The sequence below is a fragment of the Parasteatoda tepidariorum genome, chromosome 6, assembly GCF_982258835.1.
Source record: "Parasteatoda tepidariorum strain Cologne lab strain chromosome 6, Ptep-v5.0, whole genome shotgun sequence".
NCBI lineage: Eukaryota > Metazoa > Arthropoda > Arachnida > Araneae > Theridiidae > Parasteatoda > Parasteatoda tepidariorum.
The window spans coordinates 109,513,353-109,539,077 of record NC_141760.1 but is presented as its reverse complement, the minus strand read 5'-3'; the positions used below and the strand labels follow the sequence as shown (position 1 = coordinate 109,539,077).

At 30.0% G+C, this 25,725-nt stretch overlaps 1 protein-coding gene across 12 annotated transcripts in view; it reads right to left on the bottom strand.

Moving 5' to 3' along the window:
* The window catches only part of LOC107449379 (regulating synaptic membrane exocytosis protein 2), a 92,847-nt gene extending 70,631 nt beyond the window's left edge, over nucleotides 1-22,216 (bottom strand). For 4 of the 12 annotated variants that reach the window (XM_087166449.1, XM_087166452.1, XM_087166448.1 and 1 more), the window contains exons 1-2: nucleotides 4,305-4,333; nucleotides 2,819-3,014 (exon numbers count right to left, since the gene is read on the bottom strand). In XM_087166449.1, the coding sequence (XP_087022575.1) occupies nucleotides 2,819-3,014; nucleotides 4,305-4,318 (210 nt within the window). In that variant the 5' untranslated portion in view covers nucleotides 4,319-4,333. Of the gene's footprint in view, nucleotides 1-2,818; nucleotides 3,015-4,304; nucleotides 4,350-4,582; nucleotides 4,710-21,971 lie in introns of those variants that run through there. The other 8 variants (XR_011636321.2, XM_071178230.2, XM_071178233.2 and 5 more) reach the window with 4 other exon arrangements.
* Between the last annotated feature and the right edge of the window lie 3,509 nt (nucleotides 22,217-25,725).

Here is a 25,725-nt window from a genome sequence, read left to right as displayed (position 1 = left end):
AAAAATTTAATTCTTTATTGTGTTTTTAATAAAATAATTAAAAACACGATAAACAAATGTTATGAAAATAATCTAAATGAACAAATTGGTGACAAGATCTGGAGGGAGACTCTGAATGAGATCTCTGATCACCCAATATGCAATGTGGTTGCTGCCTTTAGGTTGGAAACTGGACACAACTGCCCTGCCGCTCACCTCCATAGACTTAAGATCTTTCCCGATTCAAATTGTGTCTTGTGTGGGGAGGACTCCCTAATGAATGCTGGGTATCCGAGGGTTTGCCCCGCAGTTACTGGCAGCGTCTATGACAGATGCTGGAATGCTAGGGAACAGTTGCAGGCACTGCTAACTGACTGATTTTCTGTTTATATTTTGAATGTTTTAATGTTATTAAATTCTTTTTATTTGTTGTTATTTCTTATGGGTCTGTACGAAGTGTACTTACACTCCAGCAAATGATGTACACATCAAGTGCTAGGAATAAAAAAAAGAAAAGAAAAAAAAGAAGGGAAAATTATTCTATTTCAAGGGAGCTTTAACATTTCCTTGGCAGGAGCTTACTCATCCCCCCCCCCCCACAGAGGCAAACTATGTTGTTATGCTGATGGATGGGAAAATGTTTAGTTTCAAATGTTATAGCGGAGAGAAAAAATAAGAGCAACGTGTGAGGGAGGAAACTAATTAGAAGATTCGAACTTCCTTTTCGAGGTCCGAACCTGCCCGAGTCCAAAGAATTTTAATCTGAGCCCACCCGAGCCTAAGACATATGTTGGACGAAGACCTAATTTTCTTGTCTCACCACTCAGCTTTTGATTTCTAAACAAGTAAAATAATCGGTAAAATCTTTATTATCAATAACTTGCAAATCAAAAAGTTAAGAGAAAAATTAATGGACTAAAACAAAAATTAAAAATCTAAATCTTGAGCTACATAAAAAACATTTCACAATTTGTGTTAGCCTCATAAAGCAAAAGTATCAAACAGAAGTAGCAGACCTCTGTAAAATTTTTTACATTACAATTTTACATATTTTATACTCAACTAGTGACCCAAATATTTGATTAAAAGCAGTAAAAAAAAATTTATGAACATTTTATCATGAGTCCGAGCCCATCCCAAACCTTTTTTCAGTATACTAGCCCAAGCCTGAATCTACTTCATCTGTCATAGGGGCCGTTCAAAAAGTACGTACATCCTGAAGGGATGCAGACTCAAACTCTGCATCCATGCAGAGTTTGAAATTCCAAATTGAAAATAATATAAGCACTTACATATGGAAATTACAGTACTTACAAAATTACAGTAAAAAATATGTATATAAATCTAAAGAAGATTTTTTTAAACAATTATTTATAATTACTCAAACTATAAACACTCAACCTGCTGCAGTACTGACAATAGCACCATCTGTTGAGGAATAAGAGAAGTATTTTTGCCATCAGCAGATATTTTATAGCCAAATTGGCTTTAAATATTTCTTCAACAAATACGGAGAAATTTGAGAATATAGGGGTAAACAGGAGATAGTCATAAAATATAGGAGTCTCTGTTAAAAAACAGGAGACTTGGCAGGTATGCTGAACAAGAATATTAAAAGTTGCAATTACTCTCAGAAAATTGAACTTTTTAAATGCTTTAACTGATTATTGACATTCCTTGTTTTAGTGACACACTGAACTGTAATAGAATTTAAGAAGTAGTGAGAGGGAGGCCAAAGTTGAAGAATTGCCGGTACTTTGGGATTATCCCATACACAACCATTTTTGCCAAACCCGATATTATCGCCAAAAGGTATCTTCTGCACCAATAACTGCAAATTTCATCATATTTACTGTGTAATCCTTGACTACGTGAGTTAGTTTTGTTTAGCGTATTGAAATATACTGTGTTTTTTTTTACTCCGCTACAAAATGATTCAAATTTGGGATTTGCCTAGCATGCAGAAAGTGCAGAGGTATATTTTCAATTAATTTAATTCAATGTGTAAATATAAAAAAATAGAGGTTTTTACTTCACTTCGATTCTTCCTATTACACTTTTTTATTATGTATTTATACACTTACATTTTTTTGTTATTATTAATTTATTATTATTATTTGATAAATTTAATGCGTTTAGAAAGTTTATTTTGAAAATTGCTTTTCATTATGATGGTGGCAAAGGATTTGCACATTTTCGCGAGCGTTGACAAGACGATGGAATATTCCCAAAGTACCAAATTACCTTCTTACAATGAAAATGAAAACTAGGAGCTCGAGGAATATTTAGAAAATTTAAGAATACATAACAATTAGAGAGTTTATAAAATAAATATTTTACTTTGCATAGCTAAAGGTTTACTTTTAAGGTTTATGCAAAAGCTTGACTTGCAACTAAATGCTTTTCATAAAAAGCTAATCCTGATATGCTGTTTGCAGCAAAAAATATGAAAATAAAGAACGGAAAACAAGAACATTATTGAAATCTACAAAATCAGCTTTATTGCTAAATGAAGCTTAAAAATATTGTTCATAATCTTACATTACCTCTTTCATCAATTACATAGGTTTTGATACTTTTAATATAACTTTCCTTGCTATAGACTTATCAAATTTTTATAACACTTGTTTTGTTCTTCTTTCTCTTCAACATTTGTTTGCTATCACTAAAGTATCCATTTGTTTAATTTATTTTTTACAAGGAATCAAAAATTTTATTTAATAGGAGATATTATGGTAGAATACCCCATTTTACCCCACAAAATCCATACATAAATTTACAGACAAAATGTGGATGCTGCAATGTATGTAATGTCAAGTGATAATGCAATGTTTTGTACCTTGTTTTTCTTTAATGGCACTTTGCAGCCGCACCTGGCACAGCAACGAACGCCACATTGTTGGCAAATATGGCCAACACCGTCAGCAAACTTTGTTTTGAAACAAATATTGCAGGTGGCGTGCAGGTCAAAGCGCTTCTCTCGACGCCGGATGTTGATGGCCTCTTCCAGCAGATGAAGGTCAGCCTGCGACTTCCTGTTAGTATATAACTTAATTTTAGAATGTAGTAAAGCAAAAGAAAGTTATTTATAAGTCATATTTACTAAAAAAAAAATAATAAATACAACTTTAATTAAAGACTAGAGTTGAAGGAATAAAGCAATATTCCATTACTTACAATGAAAGATATTTTTAATGCCGCTTTTTATTCTTTAATTGAAGTTATCTATGGTTAATACTAGTACAAATTCACATAGAATTCTTTCAAACACAATTAGTATAAGTCATCTTGATGTCAAGATTAAGAAAATTATGAAAAGAGTCCTTCAATTTGAAAAATCTCTCCCCAAAATTAGACAAAGTATTATAGCGGATGTAAAATCACATGAGATTCTTATAACAAAATAAAGTGCTCCTAAAAAATTACAAAGTTGCAGTTTTTTTTTTCAATTATATTTTCATGATTAATCATTTATATTTTTTTACCTATTATTTAAGAATATTTATCTTAAAAAATTAGAATGATTATTTTATCGAAGAAAGTTTAAAAAATGTTATTTATGCTTTTGTAAAGAAAACGGTAACAAAATAATCTATTCAGTTCAAACTGAGGGTCGTTTCAAAGTATTTTTTAATAAAATATGTCACACTTATTAGTGATTATTGCAAAGGGGTTGTTCAAATGGTAAAAAAGCACTTATGTAGGTTGTGATTTGCTTATTTTTGCTGAGAAGAAGAGTATAAGCAATGAATCTTGCAAAATACTAAAAATTCCTAATTTTTTTAAAAATTTTAACATGAGAAAAAGGGTAAAAATTTGACTTAAAAAATTTTTAACTTTGAAATTAAGATAAATTTGGGAAAAGAAATTCAACCACTAAAGAAAACTAAAAGATTTCAAAAGAATATTCTACACAAAATTTTATAAAATGAATTAAAATGTTGATTTTGTTTTGTGCAGAATTAAATCTTTCTTTTGAATTTAATCTTGAAATTAAAGTTTAACCTCAAATAAGCATCAATTAGAACTCCCCCTAAAATTGAAATTTAATTTTAAGTTATTTATGGTTCTATCTAAAAAAAAGTCTCTGAAGAGAAATTCTAAACAACAAAAAAAATTTCTGATTTGAGATTATCTAATCACATTTATTACATACAATTTGTTTTTAAAAAAAATGAGCTAAATTTCCACTCAGACTTCTAAATAGACAATTAAAGAAAAGTAAATAACAGAAGAACAAAAAACATTATAATAAAATCCTTTTCTACATTTGCAGCTAGCGATCATATAATAAAGTTGTTACAGAATATTAAAAAGAAGTAAACATTTTAAAACTCATAGTAATACAGCGACATGGCTCTGGAAATACCAGTTTCCGTAAATTCAAAATAAGATCTTTATTAATAAGTCCCTCTAAGTCGTCAAATGTATACTTGCTGCACATTAGTGCAAATAACAATACAATATTTTTAAAACTACTTAAAAAAGCATTGCACGCGTTTTTTTTTTCTTCTTCTAAATGAATCAAAACAGGTGCTATTGCTTTTTGAATTGAGACGAAGAGGAAACCTAAAACAAGAAGTATTTTTTTCTCATATTATACTTTTTTCAAATGGGTTTTCTGAACAGTGGTTTTACTCCACGAATTGATCCATTTCTGAGTTAGTTTTGTTTTAGTTTCATGCGGGCCGCTGCCCGGAAGTTGCCAGATCACGATACGAAGATCTTATACGAAGAAGGCTAATTAATTTCCAAAAAAAAGGTTCGACGTTTCCTTCTTATGAAAACAGAAAACGGAAACTTTTATGTAGTTGCTGCTGTTGTTAATTTACGTCGCACTAGAGCTGCACAATGGGCTATTGGCGACGGTCTGGGAAACATCCCGGAGGATGATCCGAAGACATGCCATCACAATTTTGATCCTCTGTGGAGGGGATGGCACCCCCGCTTCGGTAGCCCGACGACCTGCGCTCGAAGTCGAGCACTTTACGGAGGCACAGTTTAAAGAGGACCAATACCGCACACCCTCGGTCCCTACGCAGACTGATTCAAGTAATCACCCACCCGCACACTGACCGTAGCCAGTGATGCTTGACTTCGGTGATCTGCTGGGAACCTTGTCTAAACGATCAGTCCACTGCGGGACGGAAACTTTTATGAAACTGAGTTAAATAAAGACTTCTCTCCAAATAAAGCACTAGTGAGACGCTTGTTTTTAACAATGTAACGAATTTTCACTTTAAAATCACTAGAAAACGTAATTATTTCCCCCGTATCGTGTATCGTACAGTGAGTCGGGTAACGAGCTCAACGAAAGCTTTTACCTTATTTTCATTTTAAAATCTGCGATTGATAAGTAACGCCTTGCGCAATTAATTTAAGTAAGTAGCCACCTACTTTCTAGACGGAAGTAGGTAGGTTCTTTATCTACGTCGCACTAGTGCTGCAGAATGGGCTATTGGCGACGGTCTGGGAAACATCCCTGAGGATGATCCGAAGACATGCCATCACAAGTCACTTCCTCAATTTAGACATAGATCTGTAGGGAAAGGAAATTTTCTCCACATCCCTGGACCCATGGCACTGTCAGCGACCTACCATTGGACTTTCGATTCAACAGATTTTATGAGCACGTATACCTCATATACTCCTTGGGTCTAAGCGGAGTCGAGGATCGAACCCTGGTCCCTCCAGACCGAAGTCCGATTCTTTAACCACTGGGCTACCACGGCCCCTTGTCGGAAGTAGAGGCTACGGCATTAGTTCACATGATTTGGCAATGGACAACCAGTCAAATTTTCAATTTGTAACGTAGCTAAATTAGCTGTTAACCAAGCTTAAAGCCTGTACATATATATTCCCTTTTCAGAGCGGCATCGCCCACCAAACGCTCTGTTGAGTGGAGATAACTGGTTCGAAACCCACTGTAACTGTGTATGTAACTTCACGCTGTCCCTCTCGGAATAGTACTATCTATTTATCTGTATTTATACTTGATAAAGGCTTATAAGTCGTACTTATGTAATAAATAAATATATAAAGCAATAAATAAAAAGATCTTTGTCCCGAATATAAACAAATTGTATATATAATATATACACAATACAGACGCATATAATATAAACACCATTGTCGTAAATTCGAATAAAATAAATAAAATATTTATTTTCCCCTATTTATTAATATATTTTGGATAACAAGTTTAATGTATATATTAACCCAGTCAACCAGTAACCAGTTTAGCAACCAGTAACGTATTAACCAGAAACCATTTTTGTTAATTTATTCGTTAACTGCTTCTTAAAGGTATAACAACTTTTATTAATTTTTAAATGGCAATTATGTATGTAATAATAAAAATATTTTTCGGAAATGTATGGTTGATGCCCACTACCTACCTCACGACTCTTATTCTGGGAGATTTAATTTACCCATAAAAATGAATTAAGGTTTACCCGAAAACAATTCTTTAAATAAAATATTTTAAATTTAATGTTTTGAAGAAGAAAAAAACAAATTTTATTTATTTTTTTAAATAAAAATCTCATTCATTTTATAATTCATGAAGCAATCGAAAAATTACTCTCAAATATTTTGGTAAGCTAAAATTACAAATAATTTTAAATTAAAGTTACGTAGTTTTGGTAAGTGCATATTTTATTATAAAATTTTTCAAATAAATCTGCTAATGTAAAAAAAAAATAGATAGATTAGAAATAAATTGCATTTACATTGACAAACATTTTTTGTCAGTAATGGCATTTTTGCAGCTTTCATTGCAAATAAACTTGTAGAACAGGTTTGTCTCATTTTATTGCAAAGCAAATCATTAAATTCTTTGAAAAAGTATTTGAACATGAGCAGAAACATTAGGAATTGAAACGCTCTTCAAATGAACATTAGTTAGTCATGTAAAATGATTAGTAATTTACATTATGGTAATAAATAAATAAAAGAAATCGTGAGAGAGGAAGAAAGAAAGGATGAAAATAACAATCAATATTCATAAAAGAATTAGTAAAATGAGAATTAATATATTACTTAATTATAATAGAAAGAATTTGGGGCAATATGATAAGGCATGTTTTCGATTTATTCAGAAAAGCATTTTTTTAAAATGTGAAAATCACCTCAATCTCATTGTAAGCTATTAAAATGTTTCTTTGTATTGGAAATTCTATCCAGAGGAAATTCTGAAAATCCCTCCCCCCCAAATACCTATCTGAAAACAATATTAAGAAAAAGTTTGCTGAAAAAGTGTCACATTTAGAAAAAATATATAACTTCTCACTCTGTTGTCTTTAGCTCTTCAATTGTCTTATCACAAATAATTTTGATACTTTTGACTTGAATAAAATATTGAAATGAAATAAAAATTTCAGAAATCAAATTTTTCAAGGATACTAATTGGGAGAAAATTTATTTTAAACACCTGGGCAATTCCATATGTGACGGAATGACATTTTGACTTGCAAAATAACAATTAATTGAAGTTTCTATGTATCTAATTTCAAATAAATAAAAAAATTTCTCATGCATATCATTATTATTGGCATAATGCGCTTCATAAACTAAAAAAACAGGATTTTCTATCTTTTTTACTTTTAATTTTACGAACTTTTTATTTGCGTGACGGAATGACATTTTGGCAACCAAGCTTTTGGCATGCCGCTTAGAACTAGTAGCTTCTGCGAATTTTGCAGCTATTATTTTTCTGAACTATTTTATACTTTTAGTATAATGTGTAAGCAATGTAAAATGTGAATTTGGAAAATTAATCTCATGTTGGCTTGCAGTTATTAACATCTATTTGCTGTGACGGAATGACCGTGACGGAATGACAAAAAGTTTAGTAGAAGAAAGCCTTCATTTAAAAAATGTTTTATTAATATGTAAATGATAAACAGAATGTAACAGATAAACAGGATTAATATTTATATAAGAATTAGTAAAAATTTCAACAGTTTGAAAATTAGGTTGTCTCTGAAGAGGTTTTATATCTAACTTGCCAATGTCAAATCTTATCTTCGTTCTCAGGAAATTTTTGCATTATTAGGACATGTGACGGAATGACGTAAAAAAAGTTACTTTTATTTTATATATTAAACTTAAAATGTTTAAATTCTATTCTATATGCATATTTTTATCAAAATATTGCAATAGAAAGATACATTTCTTTTATTTTATAAGTATTTTTCAAGAAAACAATTTAAGCACAAATGTGAACAATTCACTTGTCAGCCATGTGATTACTTTAGAATGCTGCCAGATTCAAAAAATTTACAATTATCAAAAATGAAACGGCAATATGTAGACTTTGGCTATTTTAGAACATATTTTTAAAATTAAAATATGCAATTAATAAAAAAAAATTTCACTTTAAAGTTTACACTTCTGTGGAATTGCCCACCTCTACCTTTTAGGGGCGAAAATATTAAAAAATTATTTTCTCCAGTTTTAACTGCTTGAAAAACACGGTTTTTAAATTTTTTATTTTGTCACAATGGCACCAAGCCCCTATTCTCTGCCACTTATCAACCTTGATGATTGCTTCAAAATAATTATTGTTTCTTCACTGTAAGAAATTTTGCAAAAGATTAAGGTAAAAAATATCGGCTACCTGACTGCAGTACCAGTGAAACCTATTTTGCAATAAAATCTATTTTTACCGTAAAATTTTATACAGTAGAATTTTTACATTAATATTTATTTAATTACAGTGATTTAGTGATTTTACAGTAAATCTTAATCTATAAAAATTACGCTGTATCAATTTTTTTGTTTCGAGAAATTTTACTGTAAAAAGTATCATTACACAGTGTGCCAGTGCTTCTTTCCACAATTTTATAGGAAATTTTTTAATAGTTTTCTCTCCGAAAGTATAAATTATTATTTTTCTACAGCCTGATTGTCCCGATCACCTTGTCTTAATCAGTGTGACTTCTGGCTGTATTGCTATCAAAAATGCTGAGTTCAGTCCTCCGATTGCAATCTGTTGTAGCAGCACGCATTGCACGACACGTTCTCGGAGAGATTTCAATCAGTTGTGAAACATGCTGCTTCTGGATTTCAACTTGCTGCAGAAAATGGTGAACAGCTTATTGAACATGTTATGTGCCCAATCTTATGAAAATTAAAAACTGATTTGATTGATGCGTTATATATGCGGGTTTTTGGTCTGACAACAATAAGTGACTCTTCCCATCCGATGTGATATGACCTTGCCGTAGTGGATGAACTTACGTAACAAAGAGTATCACGCTTGTACCGTCATACACACTGAACAGAACAGTTGCTTTTTGTTTAACGTGTAACTTGCACCTTAGCCGTTGTTTTATATGATACGCTTTCCCGTTTCTTCAATAATATTCCGTTCAAATGAGTCATTCTGATCAGTGTTTCTCTCTTCTTTTTTTTATAGTATTTTGAAACTTAAACTTTATTTGCAGTTGTTGTAGTTTATTTACGCCGCACTAGAGCTGCACCATGGGCTATTAGTGACGGTCTGGGAAACATCTCTGAGAATGATCCGAAGGCATGCCGTCACGATTTTGATCCTTTGCGGAGGGGATGGCACCTCCACTTTGGTAGCCCGACGACCTGCGCGTGAAGTCGAGCACTTTACGGTAGAACAGTTTAACGAAGTATAATACTGCACAACCTCGGTCCCTTCGCAGACTGATCCAACTGGTCCCCGCCTGACCGCAGCCTGACTTTGTTCAACTGGGAACCGTGTCTTAATGGTCAGTCCACTGCTGGGGCCAACAGTCGAAGAAACAAATTAAGACATTTTTCAGGGCAGTATATACGCCAGCCCCAGATAACTTTTAAAAAGGTCAAATGGCGAATTTTTTACAAAAGCAGAATTTGCTTTATGTTAGTGAAATGAAGGTAAATTTTATTATATATATATATATATATATATATATATATATATATATATATATATATATATATATATATATATATATATATATATATATATATATATATATATATATATATAATACAAAAATTAAATACTTTTGTATTAATAAAAGAATTAAAACTCTTTCGTTTTCATAAAATGTCTTTGTTAAAGAATAAGCGTAGAGAGAGTCTATTTTGGGAATTCAAGGCAAAAAACATACCATTGAAATATAAATAGATTTATATTTCAAAGGAAGAGTTATTTTTAGAATCGTTCCCTTTTTCACTTCCATATAAGGAAGCAGTAAATGATTTTCCTTAATGCGTTAGGTTGCAAGGAATGTAAGAACTGTGCCTTTTTACCTCAAATCTATGTTGGTATAAAACGTAAGAACGCATAGTTTTGCGTGTCCTTTTCATCATGATTTGATTCTGATAAGCTGTGCCGGAATTGTCCGGAGTCTTGTCCACTCCCCCTCCTTTGCAGGAGTGGGGACGTGAACTGTTAGCAATACCAGCCTACATTTAAATAAACCTGTTTAGAACGTCTGATGGCTTAAGACTGCGATTATTTCAAGCTAAATACAACACTGATAACAGGGCTGGAACCTTGTTATTACACACACACACACACACACACACACACACACACATATATATATATATATATATATATATATATATATATATATATATATATATATATATATATATATATATATATATACATACTTCTCTCTTGAATGAAATAAAAACAGCACGCTAAAGATAAAAGTGGCGCTTAACGTTATCCTGCTTAATAGAAAACTTAAGTGCTTAAGAGTTCATTATTGATCGTCTTGACGAAGATACGTATTTTCGGAGAGTTGCACCTCGTTATTTGTTTGAAAATGATTCCAACCTTCTTTTTTTTTGCTTGCAGTTTGAATCATTAAATTGTTAAGTTTTCATTAATGTTGTGATTTAACTGCAGTCCTTATTATTTGCCTTTCACCTTTACCCTTTGAAACACATCAAATAAAACAGACTCCATATATTTATTTGAGAATTAAGACTGCTAGGATAGAAAATTCTAACGATTATTGGTATAATTTAATTAATGGGGTGCTGAACAGCTCATAATAGTCAGCGATCAATATATAGATATCTCTTATAGATTTTAAAACATTAAAAAAAATTACCAGTTTCAATGAGTTAATATTCCCTCATACGAATGTTAAAATAAAATTTGTAATCGAGTTCGAGACTTCCTTAATTAAATCAGTTTAAAATAGGTTTTAAATAATCTCAAAATAAAAAATGCAGTAATTAAGTCGCTTGAACTTTTTGTTCAATAGTAATTGAAAGAATGATCTCTCAATTTAAAATTTCTATGATATGAATAATGTATTGTTGATTGGAGTTAATCATTTTTTTAAATCTGATGAAAAAGACGGATCAATATCTCCATCTTAAAGGATTTGTTACTACATTTGCTCATATAAATAAACGAATAAAACTCGATTTTATTTTCCACAAAAATTGTTAATTGTCACCTGATAATTAAGATCTTACATAGAATCTTATAGTGCGTCCAATAATTTGGCCAGGGACTGTATTAATAGTGGATGGAATTAAGTTTGGACTACTGCATTTTGAGACTTTTACCAGCAAAAATTTTAAATTTCCCGTTTAGTATTCGTAAGAAATAAAATAAACTGAACACATGGACAAAAAAAAAGAAGAAAAAAAAGAACAGGAATGCGAGGACAAAAAGCTAAAAATCAGGACAAATATAGACAAAATATTTTTCATCAAGGATGAAATCAGAACAACTATGAACTCTATGAGTGTAATGAGAAAAAAAAAGCATTTGTATATTAATTTATTTAAGCCGCTTAATTATTTGCTTTTATGTGTAGGCTACAAAATCAGTTCACATTCGCTATATTTTAATCACTAGTTCTGGCAAAAACCCATGCAAACAACAACAGACATGAATCGCCGTATTTAGTATCTATATATCAATCAGGGGTCTGTCCAGACATTTTGTGAAAGGTCCGTTTTTCGTGAAATTGTGAAAAAATTACTCACATTCTTTCAACCAGGGTCCGCTTTTATGAATTTGTGCAAATAGGGTCCGGTTATTGCAAAGAACTTTTTCAAGGACTTTTTAAATTGTAAATAGATAGAAGATTATGCTCGGCACTGTAAAATTATAATAAAAAAATTAAAAAATTTCAAAAATAAACAGCAATTGCTGCTTCTAAATTAGAGATGCAACATACAAATATTTGGTATTTAGCCTATACTGCTGAACGCAGAATATTCATTTCGGACGAATAATGGAAGAATCGTCTGCCGAAGACAAAACTTAATTCGTTTACATCCATCTTTCTTGTTTTCTGCCCTGGGAAGGGTTTATTCGATTAACAAAACAATAATGAAGATAAACAAATTTGTGAAGGGTCCAATTAAAAGAAAAATCATTTTGTGAAGGGCCTGTTTTTAAGTTAAAATATTTTGTGAAGGGTCCGTTTTTAAGTTAAAATATTTTGTGAAGGGTCCGTTTTTATGATAAGATATTTGTTAACGGACCCAAATTTCCTCTAAACAGACCCCTGTCAATAGTAGCTATCTTAAACGTACTTGTGAATCCCATGATGTACGCATTTAAATATTATACTTTTATGTACAAAGCATCAGATGTACCAACGCTAAAATGTATCTTGTTTTAGAATGAGAATTTTTTTAAAGCAATGATAGCTACAGCACTGATTCTTCCTCTGCTTCTCTGCAAACTTATTTCACAGCGAAAATTTGGCAAAATATTTATATTGAAATATTCTATGAAATTACTGTTGGAAAGATTGAGTAATGGTACAAACATATTTTTTTCCGTTTTGGCAACAGTAGTATAATTTTAATGGAAGTGGGAAGAGGAATGGAGGTCAGTGGGCAAACAGCCATAAACACGCATTCATCTTTTATTATTGAATACGATTTCATTCTTTTCTTTTTCAATGATATGAACCAAGGATGATAATATAAAGAATGCAGTATTATGAAGATAAATATTTTTATGAATAATGTTGCCCACCCCACTTTTTCTATCACTAACGCTTAAAATAAAATTAAATTTCACTCTGGAGGTATGCGAATACATTTTTCTATTAATAAATAAAATGGGATTTTATTACACCAACAATCTTCCTATTTTCCCACAAAAGAAAAATCAATTTAAAAGTTCTACGAAAAACATTTAAGTACTAAATACATTGAAGAAAGGGAATGGAAATATTTAGATCTTTAGTAAAGAACAGAACTAGATTAAAGATGTCCGTTACTTAATTTCACTAAAAATGTTCGAAAAATTTAGGTCAATTAAAAAATTCCAATTATTTTTACAACAATGCATAAAAGCGATTACAATAAAAAAAAATTTCACGTACTTTGCAAATAAAATTAAAATATGTATAAGGCGAGTCTAAACAATTTTTACAAAATAAGAGGGGCGATAGTAGCCGTCCAGGCGAGCAATAATGACCATGGAACATGGCTTCGCTTTCCACTCGAAGAAGCAGACATAAGTTTAGTCGAGGTGGCCCTGTTGCTTGGCTTCTCGGTCACCGCTCCTCAACCCATTGTACATTTTCTTTCTGTGGCATATGGAATCTTTAATGAACTCGATTGAAGATCTTGCAGCGAGAATCATTCCCAGATAAAAAATAAGGTTTATTTTCACTCAGAAAAAACCCTTTAATGTAAACCTAAAAAGGTTTTTATGCGGTTTACGTGTAAACCTTCTAAGCTTTAAACGAGATCTGTGACAATTTGCTCTATTCTACACACATTACCTAAACAACCTTCTATATAAAACCTGAAAATCGAGGTTGTCTTAGGGTTTTCAAGAGTGGAAAAAAAAATCCTTGAATAACGCTAGTTTCAAGGTGAAAATTTTCTTAAATCTAGATAATTGTATGGTTTCTTTTCACAATGTCTTGTATGCTCAGCTACATAAGTGTTACAATTCTTTTTAAAAGAACTTTAAAAATAATTTTTAATCATTTTGGGTTGAAAGGTTTGAAACTGCAATATTTCTGCTTTATTGAAAAAAGGTTTTTAGTACGAACATTTTCGTGGCAATAACAAGAAAATTCCAATACAAGGTTGCTGTAAGGTTACTTGCTTTCTGGGATTGTTATCGCAGACAATGCAAAATTTACACATCAGGAATCTTCGAACGGGTGTACTTGTCATTCCTTCGCCAAATGAATTGTGCAACGACACATTGTGATCGCCACTTAGCAGGGCTAAAACCCTGGCCACTTAGAACCTTACTGTGAGACCAGTAAATCAGATTGTGCAGCTTTTGGTACTCGTTTTCTATTGTAAGTTTATGTTGAATTTCTAATTTTAATCTTTTTGCCTTCTCCAATGTTCCATGAAACTCTGGACACCGATTTTATGGGTCCTCGGACAAAATTTATTACGGACTTATAAACCAGTATCCAGGATGAGATTTATTGCCTCACAAAACAAAACAAAAATCTTACTTTCATATTCTTTAAAATTTTTGAAGAATCTTGAATCATAATTTGTATATATTGTCATAGATATATATAAGAGCTATATTGGTTCCTGTGGTAATAATTGCTTATCTGTTTGAATAATTTATGATCTTCTTGATTTGTAAAAACAATGTTAGAATCACTCAATATATGAATTGTATATTTTTGAATAGAAAATCCTCTTCACAAATTGAGTAAAAACAAATTACAAATACTTCCGACATTCAGTTAGTGGTTCCTCTGCAGCAAATTTCGAGTTTCTTTTAGTATTGCAATTAAATCTTCTCTTCATCAAATCACTTGAATAAGAAGGAGACGAAAGTTTTGTCGCCGTTGGCCGTCCGAGACCCACTTGGAAAAAGTGCTCTTTAGCGGAGAACATTGCAATTTTAACATGACCGAAAACTGCTTTTTAAATCATTCAGGGAAATAACTAAAAAGGGTTCTGCGGGGGGGGGGGGGGCAGGACCATTAGACTGTCTGCAAAATGCTTCCAAGGTTGATGAAGTCATCGAAGAATTTCGCTATTTGTCTGCGTCCCAACATAGCCATTGATAACAAGAATATATAACATGTCATAAACTACATCAAAATATTTAACGTGTCATGAAATTAATCCGAATATTTTTGCATGTAATATTTGAACTCATTAGCTTTTGAAAAAATTCTACTTTTTGTTTCATATAATTGTCACCCTAAAAATGTATGTAAATAAAAAAATACAAACACACTCCTTCATCGAAGAAGAACCATGATAGTTCAGTAGTTAAAGGCACTGAGATGTCTTTGTGAAGGACTGAGGCTCGATCCTCAGCGGTGGCTTGAAGCCTAGATAGCTTATCTAGGAAATAAAGGCGGCTAATGCTCAATGCCAACCACATTACCATAATCAAATCAATAGTTATGAAATTGTGCAACATTAAACTCCACGATCCCCCTTATACCACAACAGCCTGTTGCGGTAGTTTTCTTCGTTGATTGAAAAAATTATGTTCCACTTAAATTTTAATATTTTATTTTTGACTACATATAAGTTTTAAAGAAGGAAAAATTAATATTAATGGTTCCAATAAATATTCAATTGTAGTTAGCTATTAATAGTAATTTTTTTTAGTCTATATTTAATTTAAAATATTACGTCACATTCAGCTCAGTCGTAAAGGTTGTCTGTTTTAGGATTCGAAGTAAAAATTTTGTCAAAAATGTGTTTTTCGAATTATATTAAATTTTAGGAATTTCCAGTTAAGTGCAGAAGTGGGTATGGCTCACCAAAATAAGTTTTTTCAGAACATGGAAGTACCCATTACGAGTTGAAATTCCATTTCCTATCAATTTTCTTCGCAATTATTAAATCAATTTGTCCTTTGAAATCTTCGAATTAGTAACTATTTACACAAAAATATATGAATTAAAAAATATTTTAATAGTTTGATTTTCGGAAGCAAAATTTAATATATAAGAATTAACTACATGAAATAATAAAGCTCGAAATTAAAAAAAAAGTTTTAATACATTTTTATTATTCTATAAAACAAATTATATGGATACACATTGCATATTTTATTTGAATTGTAATCTCAACAGGACTTGTTAAAGGAGATATAATACATATCATGATACACAGTATAATATACATTCAATATTTATTTCAAAATAAATATCCTGATAAATTATATTTTAAGCAGAGTATATAAAAAAAAATCAGTTAAAAAAGAAAGTTAGAAAGATGAGAATGATAAAAGATTAGACCAAAATAACACCATTTCATTTTAAGATTTCCATGTATTGTACTCCCCCTCTTAGAAAATATCTATCTTACGAGATAAAATTTCGAATGTTTAACCCATAATTCGGTGAATGTTTCGAATGTTTAACCCATAATTCGGTGAATGTTTCGAATGTTACGAACCCATTACTTAGAATGTCAGTTGGCAGACAAAACATCTCATTTAATTAATCGAATTCTACTCTTATTACAAAGAATATTCTATAGTTTTTGGTTAGTTCGGTTTAAACTGTGCAATCGCTTCGAGATTGAAAAGCTGAAGAAAAAAAAAAATTCTACTGAGTTTAAAATATTTCAATGAAAAGAAATAAAGAGAGAATTTCTGTCAGCTTAAATTTTTAGTTTAATAAAATTGTAGCGGCATTTGTGATTAAGCTTACAATTTGCATTTAAAGGAGTAGGAATAATATTTTATACGAGCAGGATACCCGTTTTTTGTACGGGGTTAAAAAAAAATCAATAAATCAACGCTGAGCACTACAAAGTCAAACACAAAATTGAAAGGTTTATACTAACACATTGGCGTCTGTCAGGGGAGGGAACAGTAGACTCATGTCTCTCCCCAAAATAATTAAAAATCCACCTCAATATTTAGGACAAAAAAAAAAAAAATTCAAGAAATATTATTGATTAAAATTCATCATCATTCAAGTTTAAAAAAAAAAGAAGAAAGAGATAAAAATAATGAATGTCTTTGCAGTAATAAGATATTTTTTTCTTACGTTCGAGTACTATTGTGACTGTGTATTTTAATTTTGTCTCCTTCAAAAATTGGACACCTGCGACACCCATATACTGATACAATTAATAAAGCTAAAAATAATATCAATTATATATTTATATATTATTATTTGTTGACCTTTTCGGTGGATTTACGTTATCAAATTAAGTGAAACACTTTTCTTTTCTTTTGTAATTCATCCCATCAGAATAGAGTGCATTCAGTAGCACTTAGCATGATGCTATTGCTGGCGGTCAACTGATGACACTCGAAATTTTCCACTATCGAGTAATTTTCCCTGGTAAATATCCCTTTCTAAGGACCGAAAAACACTTATTTTCACAATATCGTTATTAAAACTGCTCAGTAATGGCGTAGTTTTAATAATTAACAAATCTATAGAAGACTTTGCACTTATATTAGTATATTTGGTACCTATCACTTCAAGATTTGAGTTTCGTACGAAATGCATTTATCAGAGGAAGCAAACTAAAACCGAAATTTTCAAATCAAAAAGAATTTTTAATGAGACATTGGTGTGGATATAGAGCATTAGCATTTCTCTATCTGATTTTTAATATACTGTTTAAAATTATAAGTACTGATGGAAATTTCTTTTTATAATTCTAATTAATTGAAATATTACTACACTATATTTGCTACCACTATAAAAGTATTTTATGAAAATCTTTTATAGAATTATTATTTAAACTGAACCAATTACCACAATACCAGTAGAATGTATTAACATAATTATTTCAGTGTCATCTGCATTTTGATTCTCTATTGTTCCCTTAACCTAATAATTCCCCCATTCCTAACCTTTTCTCTATTAACTTTGCTTTTTAGTACAAAGCATATTTTTTGTATTTAATTTATACGGGTATAAATTAACCTAAATACCCCGAAATTAATAAAGCATTTGCATCAATAATAGTATAGCTCTTTTTTTACGGTTCCTCTAAATAAATAAATACTTTTATTCCATAAATTTTGCTTTTTAGTGTGTGTTTATTTCTTTGCAATTTCATTTAGTATCTGTAAACAAATTAAGTATCGTTGGCTTCAATAAAAGTATAGCTAATTTCTTACGTCTTCCTTAAACGAATTAGTACCACTTTCCCTTTAATTTTGCTATTATCTTAGCCTAATTTATTTTTCATTTCAATTACCATTGATTTAAAATTATTTTTCCTTTATAGAAACATGTTTTAAAAATACTACTATAAAAGAAAGAAAAAAGTTTTAGATAATTTTAGAAATACAAATTTGGTGAAGCAGTCCTCTCATGCTACTATGTTAAGGTTGTTCATTGAATTTATCTGACATAGCGAAAAATAATGAATATTAAATCACGTACAATAAACTCTTTTTCTTTTCAACAAGTAGATCTATAAGCAAGCAAATATCACTGATATTATCTGACGTTGTTTGAAAAAACAGAATCGTCTATAGTTCAATTTTTAACAATGGCTAACGCTTTAAAATCAGAAAATTCAATTTTGTTCTTTGCTCATCCCGCTGGAACAGCTCGTAATAGAATGTTCGAATGTCGACAGTGACCTTCCCTGTGCTTTGAACTATCAGAATGTCAAATTTAATCGCTCTCGGTCACATAAATAATTTACACAAGAATGAAATGAGAATGCATATTGTAAATTTTAATTATGAGTGATATGTTTTCCTCTGGAGTCCACTGTCAGAATACCTTGAATTTTAACTGGAGTTGTGTAGGGTAAAAATACAAGTTCTGATTGACTCCTTGCCACTTCAGGCAAAATTTATATCAATATTTTATAGAAAAATTGGTTTTGATAGTCAATCAAAATTTCGACCACTTTCTGACTAGCTAGAGTGCGCTGCTCTTAATTCCAACCAAGTTACAATTGTTTCCTAAATACAGCAAGCAACATTTATGGCTACTCAGAATTCCGTCACATTTCCGACATAAACAAATTTGTAAACACATAATTAGAAAATATTAAAACTACGTTTAACAAATAGACTGAAATAATTTAATTTTTTTCAGATTTGAAACGAAAAACGTAGGGCGCATCGCTTTAGTAATAAACTTCTATCATCACCCAAAATTCTTACGGCGTCTTTAAAAAAAGGACCGCTTTACGTTTCTCCCTTTAGGTCTGACAAAATTACAAATATTCTTCTTGAAAAACGTTTTGAAAACTTTTATTTTATCATTAGATAAAAAATTAAATGGATAAAAATACCTAAATTGATATCTAATGAAAAAACAATTAAAAAAAAATAGTTTAAATAAATATTAAGTTTTTTTCCTCAAAAATTAATTCATAAATAATATTTATGATGTACCACTGTTAATCTTATTTTTCTTTGATACAACGTGAGAAAAAAGAAACATCTGTTTTAGAATTTTTTAGATTCAGTGTTTTTCTTGCATAGTATTAATCGTTGTAGTGAAACAGTTTCGCAGGGGACAAATGAACGCGTTTCTCATCTAATACTTAATGAAGGAACTAATTCCGTTTTCCACTGTTAAATTATCTAATATAATATACATAGTGACACAGTATTAAGAGAAGAGAAAATATCAATACTTAGCATTGAAAAAGTATCAATACTTTGCATAGGAAAAGTACTCAAAGAAAAGGTCTGATCCCCTGATTCTTTGGGAACAAAATAATACTACCACAACAAAGATTCGATGCTTTATAATAAAGATAATAAATTTCGATTTCCGCTTTAGTTTATTGAGAGTGATAAACTTTTTAATATAGATATTGATTTGTATTTCAGTAAATATTGGAATAATATTCAAAATAGTTAACCCTAATTAAAAGTTAGTATTTAAGGAATTACAACAACTAATACACTACATATTTCCTAATACTACATGATTCAGGTTGATTTTAATTTCAGGAAAACATATTTTTTAGAAATCCCCTTACCTGCCGATATACTCTACCCCCGATTTTTTATTATTATAGATCATCAACTTATCTTTTAAAACAGTGCAAACATGAAAAATTTTTAAATCTGTTTTTAAATTTTTTTATGAGCTTCAAATGTTTATTTTTTCTGCAAGAATTTATGAAGCTCGTAAAAAAATTCATAATTAGAGATATTAAAAATTTAAGGCACATTTCATAATCTCATAAAAACTGTATTGAAATAGGATGCATAATTTCCGAAGCAACATTAAAAGAACATGAGATTGTACAAGATTAGTAAAAAAAAAAAAATTCTTTTCATTTTATTTTTCATTATAATTGTACTTCTCTTTGTAAGCGCAAATTATAAACAGTTAAATATATTATATAAAAAATGAAAATATTCTCAGAGATTTAAAGCAAAAGGCAAATGTCACACAGATTCCAAACAGAAATTTAATCTCCAACATAAAAAAGATATGTTGTACATAGTTAATACAAAATATCTGTGTTATTGAATATTTATTTAAACTGAAAAAGTAAATAACTTTGAAAGCAAGCAAAAATTTTGTGTCCCATAGATTTCACGTTAAAGCGGTACCAAAATTTGGATTTATTGATACTGTAGGATATTGGATACAGAAAAAAAAAAATTTTTATCTGTATCAATATCTATATTTTATTAAAATTAGATATTGATACAGTATATATATATTTTATTAAAATTAGATATTGATACAGTATATATATATTTTATTAAAATTGAGATATTGATACAGATTATATATATTTTATTAAAAAAAAATTCTGTATTAATATCCTACGGCATCATTAAATCTAACTTTTGGTACCGGTTTAGCGTGAAATCTATGCAGCACCAAATTTTTGTTTGCTTTCAAAGTTATTTACTTCTTCAATTCAAATAAATAAATATTTAATAACACAGTCATTTTGTATTAATTACGTGTAACATATATTTTTTCTGTTGGAGATTAAATTTCTGTTCGGAATATGTTTAACATTTGCCTTTTGTTTCAAATCTCTGGCAATGCTCTCATTATTTATGTAATATATTTAACTTATTAAAATTTGCACTTAGAAAAAAAAAATTCTTTTCATTGTATTTCTCATTATAATTGTAAAAAATGGAAACATTCTTAGAGATTTGAAACAAAAGGCAAATGTTATACATATTTCGAACAGAAATTTAATATCAAACAGAAAAAATATATGTTACACATAGTTAATACAAAATGGCTGTGTTATTGAATATTTATTTATTTATCTGAACTAAAAACGTAAATAACTTTGAAAGCAAACAAAAATTTTGTGCCCCATAGATTTCACGCTAAAGCGGTACTAAAATTTAGATTTATTGCTACTGTAGGATATTGAGACAGTACTGATAGAAAAAAAAAATTTTTTTTTTCATCGGGTTTAAATTTAAGATTTCACAAAAAATACAACATTAAAAGGAACAGGTAGAAACGTAAAGTTTTCAAAGTTAAGCGAAGGTTTATGAAGATTTATAATCTTTCTAGTAAAAAATTTAAAAAATAAAAGTAAAAAAAAAAACTTTGGTAGAACGTTGTGATGAAATAATGGGAAAAAATGTGACCCATAATAATAATGATAAACATGAATGAACCTGCTTTTGTGAATTAAGGAGTAAAATAAGCAGCTTAGAATGGGAGGGTTATTTTGGGAGCAATGGGCAAAAACTGTTGATCGCTACTACACATTAAAAATAAAAATGCTACATTTTCTTTATTATTTTAACACCGTTTACTTTGTGATGAATGGGAATGATGCTGAATTACAAGTCAAACACGTAATTTTTTGGGGAGAAAAAAAAAATTACAGCTGTGCCCAACTCATCGATCCCTGCATCTTTACAACCCCCCTCTGGAGTGGCTTTCTCTCTCTCTCTTAGTAGAAAAGTTCGGGGGCGGCCATTACTCTCGGTGAATCCTATAACACCCCCACTCATCCCCTCTCGTTTAATTTTAAAGGAAGATTCTCTAAATTAAAAAAAAAAAAAGTAAAAATCGGCTATATTTATATAGAGAGTTTTCTCTATGGAGAGACGGGTGAATAGAGAGAGATGAAACACTGACCTGAAAATCTGTTCCTCCCTCGTCTCCTCATCTTGTTGGCGGGCGAAGACATTCCGCAATATGTTCTGTTCCTCCAAAGACAGGTGGCTGATGTCGACGCCCTCCATAATTGAGCCCCATGTCCTGGTGTACCCCTCTAGGGTCCCGTTCGTCGGACCTCCCAGTGCATTATCGAAAGACGGGGTACTCTTCTGGTAGCCATGCAGCCTGCTCGAATAGTCTGGTTTGTTGGCGTGAACGGACGCCAGAGGGCGTTCCACATTCGGATCGAGTCTATTCCCTAAGAAATTCCCTATCGAGTCAAGGAAATCCCTCTGACCGTGAGAAGAGGCAAGTGTGGACAGTGAGAGGGGAAAATACTGCAGCTACGCCTACATTTGTGACGACATAAACGTCAAAAAGATTCCCACTCTCTCCATCAAATTCCGTAGCAAATATATTCGATAAAAAAATAAAATAACAACAACAAAAAAACAAGTAAAAATTTATACGGTGTTTGATAAAATTAATAAACAAAGTAATTAATTTGGGTGCAAACAGACAGGAGTTAACTTGTACTACAATCTGCATTTATTACGTAGTAACAGACCAATTAAAATTATTATTTAAATATTCTAATATCTTAACTATTTTTTTTAAGAGTTTTTGTTCATTATGAAGTATAGAAGGATTTATTCATAATAATATAATGGATTGTATAAAGTTTTTTTTTTCTAAATCATTTATAAAGAGTTATGAATGATACAGGTTGGCTTCCAACCACTATTTCATTCTATCTTCTTTTCGATTTCTTTCTTTCCTTTTTTGGAGAGGGGGAAGGAGGTGAATAATTTCCAATAAAAGTTAAATTACGTTTTTGTTTTAATTGAAATATTAATTTATTAATTAAAAGAAAAATTATCAAATAAAAAAATTTCAAGAAAATGAACTGCTAGAAAAATTTACAATTGCAGATAAATAAGCACAAAAAATAAAATATTTCCTAATTATGCATTTAAGAAATTAATATTCTTTTTTTTTTCAACTTACGTAGTTTTCTTCTTTTTTTCTAAACGAACTTTTTGATGTTTATGTTATTCTAATGTTACTTCCTTTCAGGTTATATTTGATAATTTAAATACATTTAGTGTCGGGAAAAAACTAAATAAATGTATCTTTTAAAATTTCATGAATCAAATTTACCCTTATGGCTTCCAATTTGACTTCAAATTCTGTACTTATGAAGTCTTTAGTTTTATTTACTTTCAAATTGCGCTTAATAATTTAGATTTACTTGATGGTGGGGAATAAATAAATGAAAAATGAATCAAAGTAACGCTTTTTCAGGGTGCATAGCCAAATTTTTCAATAAAAAATAAACACGTTTAAGCACTTTTAAAAAAAAAAAGTAAAATTAGGATATGATGAGTAATAAAATTATTTTCTTCCCATTGATAAAAATTCTTATTTTTTATTTATATTCTAGCTGAATACCCGTTTTTCGAACGGAGTGAGAAAAAAGTAAACAATCAATACATCAGTATTGAAAAACACAACGAAATCATGCATAAAACTGAAGGACACGGGGGGGGGGAGGGGAGATTCTGGTAAAATTACCGTTCTGTATGGTAATAACTAAGGCCCGGATTTTGATGACATTTGCATTTTTTTTGCATTTTTGGACATTTTTTGTCTTTTAGAGCATTTTTTTAGATTTATAGGGCATTTTTCTTGAAATTTTGGGGCGTATTTTGCATTTTAATGCATTTTTTAAAGTTTTCTGTTAATTTTTTACAATTTTTATTATTTTTTATCAATTTTCATTATTACACTGGCTTCCAAACAATAAAGAAAATCTATAGGATATTAACAGGTGAAGCAACATCTTTTCAAATTGAAGAAGAATTGTCAGTAAGGAAGACCGTCTTTTTCAAGTACGCACCTATAACCAAAGAATATATAACCTATAACATCAGTAGACGTTGAAAGAAGCTTTTGCAGGAATGAAAATTTACTTTCAGACAAGAGACGCTCGTTTACATTTCAAATTATCAAAAAACATTTAATAATCCAATGTAATTCCGATATTTAGTAATATTATGAGATGGAAGTTGTTATATCCATTAAAGTTTCTATACAAAATAAAAATATTTTGGTGTCAATATATTTTCCTTTTTTTTGTTATTTTAGGATATAAAACATATTTTTCAAACTTTAATGAGCGTAGAACAAGTATTGCATTGCTTTATATCTTTTAAATGACTCATAATAATTTTAAAGAGCAAAACATTTTTTTAATTCAATATTTTTACTTCATTTAAGGCATTTTTTGCGCAATTTTTGCATTTTTAAGGGCATTTTTTTCCCTTTTTAAGGTTATTTTTTGCACTTTTTAAGGGCATTAGTTGAGATTTTTTAGGTCATCAAAATCCGGGTTCTAGTAATAACATTTCTGGAGCGGGAAAAAAGACATAATTCTAGTTATTAAAATAAAATTATTTAAATCATTCATTTGGTAATTTTTTCGTTCATATGGTAACGATTTACCAGAAATTTGATTTTCGAAATTATGGTTTGTAACTTCAAACCAGTTCGTAAAAATATATATCTGAAAAATAAATTTAACGGAAAAAATGATTTTTATGCCATGCCCTAAGGCAGCGTTTCCCAATTTTTTTCTGCTGTGGAACCCAAAATATGTAATGATATAAACTTTGTTAATTATTTTGAAAATATTTAGTCAATAAAATAAAGAATGACTTTTTTTTATCGTATTCTTTTGTCAATATTAGTCTTAAAATTGGGTCACATATCTAAAGCGGCATCAAGTCTAGTACTTAATTTAATTTTAATGCATGTATAAACTGAAAATGAAGAAGCTGCATTGTGATTTTCATTAAAATAAAAACAGAGAAGAAAGAAAATAAACTCAGAGAACGGTTATCAGAGAAACATATTATTGAAGTACAGAATTTTTCATAAATGCACATCCTTCTCATAATTTATTTATTATAATTGTTATGGGCAATTCCACGGAAGTGTCAACTTTTAAGTGAAATTTTTTTTTTTTATGAATTGCATATTTTAATTTTAAAAATATGTTCAAAAATAGCCAAAGTCTACATATTGCCGTTTCATTTTTGATAATTTTAAATTTTTTGAATCTGGCAGTATTCTTAAGTAATCACATGGCTGACAAGTGAATTGTTCACATTTGTGCTCAAATTGTTTTCTTGAAAAATACTTATAAAATAAAAGAAATGTATCTTTCTTTTGCAATATTTTGATAAAAATATGCATACAGAACAAAATGTAAACATTTTAAATTTAATATATAAAATAAAAGTAACTTCTTTTACGTCATTCCGTCATATGTTTTAATAATGCATAAATTACCTGAGAACGAAGATAAAATGTGACATTGGCAAGTTAGATATAAAACCTCTTCAGAGACAACCTAATTTTCAAACTGTTGAAATTTTTTCTAATTCTTACATAAATATTAATCCTGTTTATCTGTTACATTCTGTTTATCATTTACATATTAATAAAACATTTTTTAAATGAAGGCTTTCTTCTACTAAACTTTTTGTCATTCCGTCACGGTCATTCCGTCACAGCAAATAGATGTTAATAACTGCTAGCCAACCTGAAGTTAATTTTCCAAATTCACATTTTACATTGCTTACACATTATACTAAGAGTATAAAATAGTTTAGAAAAATAATAGCTGCAAAATTCGCAGAAACTACCAGTTCTAAGCGGGATGCCAAAA